We start from the raw sequence: 12,031 nt of genomic DNA, 5'->3' as shown, positions 1-12,031 counted from the left end.
CTTCTGATGGCATTAAATCAGCCCCTTTGCCTGAAACTCTGACCCAGCAATCCAGCCTCAGATAGATGTACATGATTTATGTTTTTTCCTTTTTTTTTTTTTTTTTACAGCCCTATTGTATGACGTGCATTGCACAACAGGATCCTAGTATAAATCTGCTAAACAGAATTGCACAGGGAATAAAAATGCCTTTTTCTCCAAATGCTTTGTGCAGAGACAGTTAATGATCCTAGTGTCCTTTATTTGCCCTATTATACATTATTAAATTTGGAAGTATGAAAATGTTTTTAAAAGGCTGGGCTCTGGAGAAAAATTTGGCAATGTGGGGTGAAGAAAAATGCATTTTGGGAATATGTTGCTCCCCTTTCTTTTGAGCAATCAGATTTTTGAGTCTCTTGGTTGCTGCAAGATAGTACTATTTCATTTATCTATAAACAGTGTAGAATTAATCCTACCGGGCTCCTTTCCTATGTCTTCCATAAACTAGTTCCCATCCTGACCTTTCTTCCAGTGTCCCTCATCAGAATGTCAATAGAGCGAGTTTTGGCAATGGGAAGACTAGTGCCAATTGTCTGTCCTCCAGTATTGTGCCTGCTTGCCTTTGTTACTACTAGATTTGGTCTGCTAATTGCACTCAAAGGAAAAGAAGAGGAGGGGCAAGTTTTCTTTCCCCATGTGAATGTGGTAGTATAGTAGTATACTTTCAGCTTCCTGGCCTGGTGAGAAGGACTGGCAAGGAGCAGTACTGAAGAAATAATCAAATATTGAATTATCTTTTCTGGTATTCTGCTGTTCCCAGTTCTTCATGTCGTACAAAGGTCCCCGAGCTACTTTCAGCACAACTGTGAAGACTAAACATTTGATGCAGCTGAATGATTGCTCTTAGAAGTGTTGTACATTTTCAGGGAAAAAAAAAATCAACATTTGGGCAGGAAAGAAAAAAGCAGTTTTGCCGTATGTAGCATTTTAATTTTTTATACGGTTTATTGAGGCCATGAATACCAGAAAAGAAAAAGTTAAACATGATAGCTTTCATCTAGGCTGTGGTGTTAGTTTTCCCATCTTCACTCCAAATCTATTCTCAAGAACATGCAGATAAATCTGGACTTGTTGGGTGCTTATATACTAAAGGTCAATTAACAGTCAAGTAGGAATCTTGACACGTTTGTGCTCTTGCCTAATATTCTTGGTTCAGAATATTATTGAATAGTATATTTAAAATATCCGTCTTCATGCACCTTAAGGTTGGTTTGGAAATGGGACTGTTTGAGATATATGTGGTAATTTAATGGTAGGGAACTTATAAATGCTGCCTTCTTAATTAAAATAATATTCAGAATTTCTAGGGAAGCTTTTGTACTAGGATCTTGAAGTAATTTACAGACGTTAGTTAATGAAGTCTTACTACATCCTTGTGGAATAGGCAAGTGGCATTAAATTGAGAGGATAAATGAGGCATAGGGAGATTAAGGGACTTGTCTGTGGGTAGAATCAGTCAGTGGTGTCATCAGGAACAGAACACAGCAGCCCTGTCCCCGGCTTCAAAACCTTACTTTTGTAAATACTTCCATCTAAGAGCTCTGTGCTGTCTGAATAGGGGTCAATACAGTTGGGCTCTGAGATCAGTTTTGGGTGGTTTTATTTTTTGGTCTGTATAGAAATAATGATGACAACTGTCTTTCAGACATCCCTGATAGAGAATTTTGGTCTACTAGTCAACCATTCAAAATAAAAAATACTCCAGATGGTGTTTTCGGGAAAGGCAGAGCAAGCTTTTTCAACAGTGATATTTGCCTGCTGAGTTTTTCTTTCTCTTCTTCCCCAAGGGACACAAAGGCAATGCAGTACAATAGGGAAAAATAAAATAAAAACAGTAATGGAAGCAGACACAGTTAAAAGCAATTTGCAGTCATAAACTTCAGGTTTCCTTATTGGTAACGCTTGTCCCAGGTAGCAGTAAATAATGAATGCCCACTGCTGTCTCTGGGAAGGAGTAAGTGACATTCATTCTGGCGTGGGACACCTCTGTTTCCTACACCCAGAAACATATTGCAGCCAGACCCACCAGAGATCTGGACCCAAGGGATCTGGGGAGGAGGGAGGGTGCTAGACAACATACTGCGAAGTTTCTGCCCTATTGTGGGAAGACAATATTTTGTTTGTCCTTTGCCTCCTGCCCCAGACAGCCACATACATAAGGAAAAAAAATCTTTCCACAGTCGGGCTTTTTTGCCCATAGCAGCATCTGTGACCTAGTGGAAATTCAGATGTGTTTTTTAAAGAAAACTAGAGAGAAACAGTAACTTATTTTCAGATGAACAATTTCTCCTAAGGGAAAGAAGTACCTTTCATGTGTTTGTGCGGTATCTTTACACCTACTTAATTTAGTCAAAAAAAAAAAGCTACCCCCCTTATTATCTTACAGTAGTAAGTGTGCATTTTTTTGTTGTTGATCCTTAATGTTTTTCAGGAATATCCTCCCTGATGAATGTTCATTTGTGGGCGATCTGTGCAATTGTAAACCATTTTGGCTGAGCCTTTGTTGTTCCTCTTTTTTTTTTTTTTTTTTTTTTTTTCCTCAAAATGTCATCGGGTTTAGTGAATGTAAGTTGGAGATGAAAGGTCTTGCTCACAATGAGCCTCTGAACAGCAGTAACGTTGCTGGAAGAGCTGTGTATGGAAGTGCTGGTCCTGTCCTTGTGGCCCTGCTGCTTCAGCCACTGGTTATGATGCTGTGCACATATCTGGAGGCTTGTAATTTGGTTTCCCTTTAGAAGCCTCTGAGATGGGCTGCAGCCCAACAGGAGAGAATCTGCTTTTCATTTTGGTGAAGAACACTGCTGGACCTTCTCCTATAAGCTCACTTAAAAACCTATAGCTTGGTTTTATTTATGTGTAATCATTTGGCTGCTTTTACCTACAAAAAATTACTTATCTTAATAAAGTGGAAGAATATTCTCTAACGAAAGAGGAAAATAAAGAGTATAATTGTGTTAATTACCAGAATACCAGACATGTAATTAATATGCCAGAGGAACAAAGAGCAAATGTACTAATAGCACATAATTGGACTTAAACTACACCCTTGGTAGAAGTCTCTGCAATGGAACTCTTGTGTTTGTGCTCCTTTTCAAATTAGCAATAAGGAATAAATTAACATCCATTTTCTTGCTCGTATAAAGGCAGAATCATATTGTGGGGCAGAGTAATGAATTCAGAGAATGCCTTTACATTCCCATATGGCTCTTAGGGAGGGGAGTACTCACGCACATAGTCTCCTCCTCTTCCTCGCAGGAAAGCAAGAGAGAAGAGGAAAATGTCATTGTATGACCAGATGTTCAATGAGAACCATGATCCTAAAGAATACAGCAAATCTGCAAGCTGAGTAATTTAAGTATCGTCACCAGTATATGGTGCAAATACTGGAGTCTTTTCACAAATGTTAGCTTTATCACATATAAAAGTATGTTACTCTACTATGTTGTCAGATAAGAAATAGGTAGGGAAAGAATTAGTCCCTGACCCAGGGGGACGATTTGTGAAAGAACTAGAAAGGCAACCCAATATTTTTTTATTTTATTATTTTTTTTTCCCAGCATAAATAATTCATTTTTCTTCTGTGTAAGTGAGGAAGTTAAAGCACACTATGGTGATCTTCAAAGCAGGTTAGCACAGTAAAACAGCATAGAACCACAGGAGTCCTTGTTTTTTATGGACATGCATTCTAGAAAGGCTCATCTAGCACCTGGCTTTAATTTTTTATTTTATTGAGTTAGATGATGATTAGTAAATTTATTTCTGCTGCCTGCTTCACTTGCTGTCTCCCTCTTTGTCTTTAGCAGTGCCTTACTAAGCTTTATAAATAATTTATTTAATGCTTTTTAGAGGCCATGGTGATTTCAGGGATTTAGGAGGCCTCAGTACCCCTTGAAATAAAGAAATCAGTCTTTTAAGAAACAGGTACAGTTTCATTCAGACTTCACTCTTATTTATCTGTCACAACTTAAAATAGCTACTGTGGTACTAGATGCAAAGGGCCATGTTTAAAAAGCATAAATTTTCTTGAGGGCTTTCAGTCACGTATGGCTTTTTATCTAAGCACTTGAAAGCCTGTCTGTCTGCATGTGGTTCAAGGTATTTCAAGGTGTTCTGGTATTTCTTAACATTACCTACGCTCTTTGTGCTCTGCTTTCCAATATATGCAACTGAAGAGCCTAGGAATTGTCTTATTCTATTGTAATGCACCTGTCATCACAATATCTGCACACCTGTCTTACTACTTCACGGAAGTATTGTGAGAGTGCATTAATTAACGCTTGTAAAGTGCTTGGAGATCCTAGGATGGTAGGTGCTAATGAGTTGTAAAGTATTACAATCATGTTGCAGAATATTCTGTCTCTCTCTTAGTAAGGAAAGATGCAAGTCTTTCCTTCATTGCTTTCATGTTTATAGATGTATATTTTGCAATAGTAAGTCTAAATGGGAAAAAAGGGATAAACAAGGTGGAAAGATTGCTAATGCTGATGATTTTCTTGTGAGGAACTAGTGGTTTTTATGTACTACTTTGCTCATTGAATTTTCTTTTTCTCTCTCTGATAAACCCATACTTCAATGGCTTGTTGAGAATTCTCTGAATGTTCAGAAATGTCAGGGGAGAAGATTTGCTTCTGCAGATTGCCAGGGCCTTCATTTGCATCCCCTAAATCAATTCTCACACATGATCAAAGCAGTTCTGGAAATGTTCAAGCGTGGGGAAAACCAGTCCCCTAATTCTTTCCTCTCTAATATATACAGTCAGGTTCCAAAGCGTTAAAGAAAAAAGACAAAATCATCACCCACTAAATCTAAAAGCACGTTATTTTAATGCCTTTTTATGGTCAGAGGATTGCAACTCTGTGTATTAGGGACAGCAAGGCTAGAAAAGATGCAGTAGGTCATCTGTGTGTTTTCTCCTCAAGCTAGTAGGGGTGTTGCTGTAGCGTTCTGTTGTGGAATGACCCAAAATATGCCACTTATGCCTGTTGCTTTATGAGAAGCACTCTGGTTTCATACATCTCTCATTGTGAAGACTGAATTTTTGATATACACCTTGAATTATTGTTGTTGTTAATATCATCCTAGCTCATTCTTCCTGATTCAGTCTGGTAAAGCCATATCAGAATCACAAAATACTATAATTTAAATTAGCAAAATACCTTGGGATTCTCCCATTGTTTTCTCTGGTGGGAATGGGGGGAGCTAGAGTGGAGCTGTAATGCAGATTTTCAGAAACTGGTCAGCTGTTACCTTCATGTAATATTTTTGCTTGGCTACGCATGCAACTCTATCATGAGCCTAATTACATTACAACATAGTCTCTATAGCAATTAGTCCCCTTTCAGAACTGGTTTCAGGGCAGCTGTGATAAAGCAAGTGCTCAGTTGAGGAGATAAAGCTAGGTTCTGAGCTTTAACTTTCCATTAAAAGCAATCATAATCTGGAAGCAAACTAGCATGCATACATTAATTGAAGTATTGAGACAGAAATCAACCCACAGCTATTTCTAGCCTGTTTATTTAAAGTCTGGACCATTTTGTCAACCTAGTTCTAGACTGTTTGAAGTTTGGAGCCTTTCCTCACAGCTCCCCTTTGGAACAAGGGTCCAGGTCTAATATCCAGAAACACTGGTGCACATTCTGAGCGTATTCAAAATTTGTTACAAGCCTGAGCTGTAACAATCAGATCCAAATGTTGGCTTCACTGAGTATGCCTCACTTCTCTAGATATGATATGCACCAGCTTCCTTTAAGTAGCAAGCAGACATAGGCATTCATTTTTACCTATCACCTTATCTTTTCATTTCTGGCTGCTCAGCTCCATTCTGACAAGTGCAATAAATATGTGTCCTCCTGGGTCCTTGCAAGCTGGGCATTAGTCACACTGTGCATTTCAAGGACATCAGTCCAATAGTTTTTCAGCTGTAACAGAAAACATGTTCTGCCAGGAGCCATTTGTTCCAGTTTTGTTGCTTACTAATAAAATCAAAATCAATGGGTTTTTTTTGAGCTTGAGAAGCAGGTCGGAGAGTAGGAGGGAGATAGGTGGTAAAAATGAAGGTGCTGAAGTTAGTTCTGTGCGTTTCTCTGAAATAATGGCATGTGGCATTTCAGAGAAAGTGAGAATCTCTGTCAACTTGTGAAATGCAGTTACCTCTGACAAGTAGCATAGCTATTGTTTAACAGCAAGTAGGACTGGTGCGTGGTGGGCTTCATGGACAATTTAATTCAAATTTTGTTTTGTAAAATAAAAGGTAGGTATTTGAGAGGCTGTTGTATTTGCCATCCTTATGGAGTAAGTGCCAATGGAACATTACTGGTGACATGGATCAGTTTTAATTTGTTGTCTGCCACAGATGGAGTACCCATACTATCAGTGTCCTCCACCACTGAATTGCCAGTTCAAACCAGTTAGTCATCTAACTAAACAAAATTATCTAACTGAGCTTAAAATACAGGCTAAAGAATTATTGGCTTTACTGAATCAGTGCCTTAGTCACAACTGACTCGGAGGAGTTTTGCTCAGAGGGAGATGCAATCAATGCCTTCTCCTGCCTTGGAATTTTCCCAGTTTCATCATGACTGATTTAGCTGATTAATTTCTCTGAGCTGATAGTGTCATTGTGCAATAAATAAAGCGTTCCTGGACGCAGCATTTATTCTCTTAAAAATGTCTCCTCTTTCTAGTTCTGCAGAATCAGAATCTTTTAGATGAGTCCAGATGGTAACACCGAAGTCCCCTTCTTACTACAGTCAAATGTAGAGCGCTTTTCCCCACATTAACGCATTATAGAGACAGAGTGGCCTCTTTGAGATCTATCTTCTCTGCCACACTTAATGAATCTAAGTTGTTCTACAGTTTAAAGGTTAAAAATTGTTATTTTGCAGAAAGTGTTAGCGTATGTGATCATATGTATTTGCATGACAGCTGGCCACTGACTTACAAGCCCTCTTCAGATACTATCATATTGATATTCAGACTCTGTTATTCCTAATCCAAATCCAGTACTTGGGCAAAAGACATGTTATGTTGTGCATTCACCAGCGGGCAATCATTTTAACTGATGACCTCTTGCCTCACAAATCTTTACTCATAGGGGTGTTTTTTTCCTCAAGCATTAAGTTGATAAGGCTAGTCTGAGAGTCATACTGAGCTGAACAGCCCTTCTACTCTTCATACAAAAGAAGAATACATGATGTAGCATACCATCAGCTGAAGCTGCGTTGGCAGAATGTAAAGACTCAGCTATCTGGCAACAGATGGACTACAGGCTTCTTCTGACACGATCTGCCATCCAGCATATGTTAGGCTGAGAATTCAAGGGGTTTTAGACTGAGGCTTTACCTTTAAAAAAAGAAAATGTTTTAGCTGTTCAGAAAGTGGGTAGCCTACATCATTCAGTCAATGAAATAAATGTCGTCTAACCTGGTTGCTTGGTGAAGGGACAGGTTCATAGCACAGGATAGTTATTTGGTCTCTGTTCACTGTAGTGTACCACACTCTCTTGAAATTCCTTTTCTGCTCAACACACATTCATATTAGCAAATGTGTTTAAGGTACAGCAAGTCAAGATGGCTGGATTTAAGGATGGAAAAACCATCAATGGGGGCAGCACAGCTCACCTTTTGTGTATCTGCGTGCACTGTCTTGCCAGTTTTACATCTTGCTGCAGACCAAATCCTGTCAACTTGCTGAGACCTCGGGGACTGATTAAGGACTGTGAATAAGTGGGCTTCTCACTGCTGGTTTGCTGGACCCCCAACTCGAGTTTGGGGTAAACAGGCAGTGAGCAGAGAATGTGAACAGCACCAGGCTTGGCTTGAGGGGGGTGGGGAGAGGAGGGTCTAGAACAGATCAGACTTGGTATTTAAGTCACATATGTTTTAAAATAAATACCACATCTCTAGGATCTTGAACATTCTGGATTTTATTTTTACTTCACTGTGGGAGTGGAATGGCTAATAGGTACAAAACATGAGTAGTCATATCTAATTATAAAATAAGTTGGTTGCATTTTAGCTGTCAAAACTCTAATCGTGGTAAGGCATTTCTTCCTTTATTGAAGCATTTTCAAATTGAAATTTTTGACTAGAGAGCAAATAACTTTCCTGTCATAGGAGAGGTTGTGTAATTTAATTATTCCTGAGAAATGTCTTGGCTTAGATAGTACTTGTAAATGTTTCCAGCTAGAATTAGCAGACCTCTGCACTGTTAAAACTCGGTAGAACTATGGCAAAAAAAAAAAAAAAAAAAAAGGTTTCTCAGTATGCAGAGGGTTCACCCAAGCTGCGAGCGCTGCTCTCGCTCCATTTGCGCAGGGTTCGCGCTACGTCACGGGCCCGTCATTCCCTGCAGCGTGTGTGCGGGATGAGCACCAAGGAAAACCTCGCGACGTCAGTCCCCAGCTCTAAAAATGCACCCTCGGAGAGGCGTGCAGTGGTGCACTGAGGTGCGTATGTGGTTGAAAGAGACAGATCTCTGCAGGGCTGCAGTTTTATGGCCAAGAAACCAGAGCAAGAAGGTGTGCGTGTGGCTCCAGGTGCTGGTTTGCTCCTTGCCTCCAGGTGTGGAGGGTTTGTGCATCCTGCCTGTGGCGGCACCGGTCACTTAGCAGGAGGAAAAATAAACTGCGTTTTCCTGATTTTTTTTTTTGTAAAAAGATCTGTGTAAAAAAGATCTGTAAAAGAATTTAAATGGCTCTATGAAGGTTTTAACTCTTCCTGTAGTGTTGGGGGTTTTAATCAGTGCTCAGCTCAGCTGCGCAAATCTTCGGCGGGGCATCAGCCCCTTTCCCTCCAGGTAAAGTTCAGCTGTGCAAATAAAACCCCAAACACCCCCACCACCCAAAAATAAACCCATAACCCTCCCCCCCAAAGAAAACAACAACAACAAAACAAACCAAAACACACACACCGCGGGGCAGGGCCGAGCTTCGCCCCTCGGCCGCCCCTCACATGGGCTCTCCCGTATCCCCTCCCCGGCTCCGTTGGTTCGCTCCCTCCCCCGCTTGGTAACGGGCTCGGGGGGGGGGGGGGCGGCCGCCATTTTAGGTGCCGCTCGCGGGGCGCCGCGGCAGCGAGGCGGGGGAGGGAGGGAGGGGAGGAGAGAGCAGGCGAGCGGAGCGGGGCAGCGCAGCGCTTCTCCTCCCTCCCCTTCCTCCTCCTCCTCCTCGGGGCCGAGCCCTCCGCACAGCGGAGCCCGGACCAGCGGGGGCGCCACAGCCGCCCCGCCAGCCGGGGGTGCCCCAGCACCGCTCGGCGCTGCCATGCCGCCGCTCCGCCCGGGCATGCCGCCGGCCCCCGCCCGCTGCCTGCTGCTGGCCGCGCTGCTCTGCGGAGGAGCCGGGGCCGCTCGAGGTAAAAACAGAGCCCGGGGAAAGGAAGGGGCACGGTGTCCTTGATCCCCCTCGGTGTTGCGGGAAGGGAGACGGGGGGGCGAGGGGTGTCGCTCGTTCTGCACCTGCGGCCGTGTGCATGGGGGGTATCGGGGGAGCATCGCCCTCCGTGCTCACCTTCACGGCGCCGTTCCCCCAGCCTTTTTTTTTTTTTCCCCGAAGGTCAGCCGGTGGCCGTTATGTAACCGTAACCGCCGCCCCCGGCCCCGGGGGGGGGGGGTCACTTGTTGCCGGGGGAGGTTTTTGAGCTGGCAAAATGCGGCGGGGCCGCCGGCCTGCCCTGTCCCGGCGGTGTGTGCCAGAGCCCACACGGGGTTTGGGCTCCTCGGAGAGTGAGCGAGCCCCGGTGGCCGAGCGAGTGGGAAAGGGGAATAAAACACCTCAGGGAGCCCCCGGGGAGCCTAACCTTCAGGGTTACATAAAGAACGCTTGTTTGGTTGCTGGTGATAACGTGTCGCTGTGCTGAACCTTCGGCGGTACAGCGTTTGGAAACGCTGGCCTTGTGGCTATTGATTGATCTCGGGGAGTAAAAGCATACGCATTGCAGGTCTCCCGAGCAGATTTCTGTAAGAGGCTTGCAAACGCTTCCTACCTGAAGGTTATCCCTGGCACCGAGAGTGCCATTTCTGCAAGATTCAGCCGATCATATGACGAGGTTTGGGATCTGGCATATAATTTGAATGCAGATTAGAACTGGGGCTTTAAAATGGCTTGCGAATAGATTGAAGGGAAGTTCCTGATCTTAAAAACAACTCATTAAGGATGCATCTTGCTGCAATTTCCCTACAGAGGATCAAAAAACTGCTCCTGTAATAAAGGGCTCTGCCAGCTGTTTAAACGTGACCATAATTTACCTGTATGAGATCTCTTGAGTGCAATCTATCTGCTTCTTGGAAACAAATTTTTTACCCCACCAACACAGAAACACGGTCTCATTCAATTGATGAGCTTTCCACCATTAGAAAGCATGAAAAAAATGAATAGCAAAAAACATTTTCAAAGAAAGCTAATGTACATACCTGGAAAAAAGTGACAAGTTTAGATAGCATTTTTACTGGGCAGCTTTGTAAGTCAGCTCTTGTGCACTTTGTTAGAAGCTGCACTTGTTTTCAGTCTAACGTACAGAGCTGCTGACTGCAAGTCCTGTTTTGTTAAACTTCATCACACGTAGTTAAACTTCATCACGCATACCTGAGTTAACATACGAGCCTGGGTTTGGCTTGGTTCTCATGATATTTTGGCTACTCTGGGTTGGCCTCTTAAGAATGTTATGTGAAGCTGTATCTAATGACAAATAAACTCTGGAGAACACAAGAATACCTGGACTAGGGAAAGCTGCAAGGGTATTCACTTTCATTTCCCTGTTAGGAGAAACATTTTTTTTTGGAAGCATTTATGGTAAACTTCCAGTTTTGTGCTGTATTGTCAGTTCCATCTCCTTCAAGCACAGCTTCTCTTTTTTATTTAAAAATAAAAAAAATCTGTGACTTCAAATGTCCTTGGTACTAAGGTCATTGAGCTTTATTTTTCATTGTGAAAACTGAATTGCACTTGGTTCAGAAATGTGCAGAAATGGAGTAGAAAGACTAGACCAGAGTGGTGAATTTCACTCTCCAGTCCTGCATATTCCTGCATTAGAACAGGTAGTTCATTTTGTAATGAAGGAAGGAAACAAATAGCTTTTGGTGAATGTGTTCTTGCACAAAAGTTAGGTGCGAGCCTACCATCTTCTCTGTAGTTAATTTAAGGGGTGCAAATTGTGGTATTAGGTTTTGAAGAAACACATTCCTGTCCAGTTGATGCAAAATGCTTAATTTAACTGAATTTATCTTATAATTGGTCAGGTTGACCCAAATATTTCAAAACTTGTGTGACTGATATTGCAGTGTGAAAGCAGTAGTTAGTGCATTGAAATATTTATTTTTCTCAAAGTGAAGTAATTGGGTATTTATCAACAGAGCCTAATGGGAAGTGGAAAGGAGTGACTTTCCAGAGAAGGCAGCGCCTCTGATGGCTCCTTCCTCTGTAGTTACTGACCAAGTCAAGCATTATACCCCTGTGTTGCCTTGGACCCTATCTGATTTACTGTCATTTAGGTAGAGAGAGCATTGATCAAAAAAAAAAATAGTACTCTGATTTGTGATTATTTCAGGAAGTTATCTGGTAATCTAAAGGTCTTAAATCCAAACCACAAACCACTTTGTCACTACTGCAGATATTTCTTTGACATAGGAACAGCCTTTATAGTATATGGCTGGTGGTTAGGTTCCTTTCTCTTTTTTAGAGGGAGGGAAGTTTGAAGACTACCTTTAAGCATTATGAAGAGACTGTTTGGTGGTGCTTGTTTTTTTTTTTCCCCTAAGGATTTGTGAAAGTAAGAGACCACTGAGAGGAGGCAGAAGCAACCAATGCTAGAATTTTCTGTGATGCATAATGCTTAGGAAAGCACAATATAGTGTCGTCTGCTCAGATCAAATAGCTATCAGAAAATGTTCATCTGTTTTTCTATTCATATTATGTATAAAATATAACACTGCTGTGGAAATTGAAATGGAGGAGAGGTGGTCGGAGCTAGCATCCTTTGCTGTGTGGTTAGGATGC

The 12,031-nt window shown here is 42.0% G+C and overlaps 1 protein-coding gene and 1 long non-coding RNA gene across 5 annotated transcripts in view; one reads left to right on the top strand and one right to left on the bottom strand.

The window, feature by feature from the left end:
- Positions 1–779: 779 nt before the first annotated feature.
- LOC118177189 lies at positions 780–7,410 on the bottom strand. Its single transcript, XR_004755706.1, has 3 exons — positions 7,243–7,410; positions 5,196–5,249; positions 780–851 (listed from the first exon to the last, which is right to left on the bottom strand). It is a non-coding gene; the product is annotated as an uncharacterized LOC118177189 (long non-coding RNA).
- A 1,696-nt stretch (positions 7,411–9,106) lies between these two features.
- CLSTN1 (calsyntenin 1) overlaps positions 9,107–12,031 on the top strand; it is a 38,264-nt gene continuing 35,339 nt past the window's right edge. For 2 of the 4 annotated variants that reach the window (XM_035344361.1, XM_035344360.1), the window contains exon 1: positions 9,107–9,392. In XM_035344361.1, coding sequence (XP_035200252.1) covers positions 9,302–9,392 — 91 coding nt within the window. In that variant the 5' untranslated portion in view covers positions 9,107–9,301. The remainder of the gene's footprint in view (positions 9,393–12,031) is intronic. The other 2 variants (XM_035344358.1, XM_035344359.1) reach the window with 1 other exon arrangement.

Source organism: Oxyura jamaicensis, chromosome 21, assembly GCF_011077185.1.
Source record: "Oxyura jamaicensis isolate SHBP4307 breed ruddy duck chromosome 21, BPBGC_Ojam_1.0, whole genome shotgun sequence".
Classification (NCBI taxonomy): Eukaryota; Metazoa; Chordata; class Aves; order Anseriformes; family Anatidae; genus Oxyura; species Oxyura jamaicensis.
The sequence above is the reverse complement of the archived record's forward strand: the minus strand, read 5'-3'. Positions and strand labels throughout refer to the sequence as shown.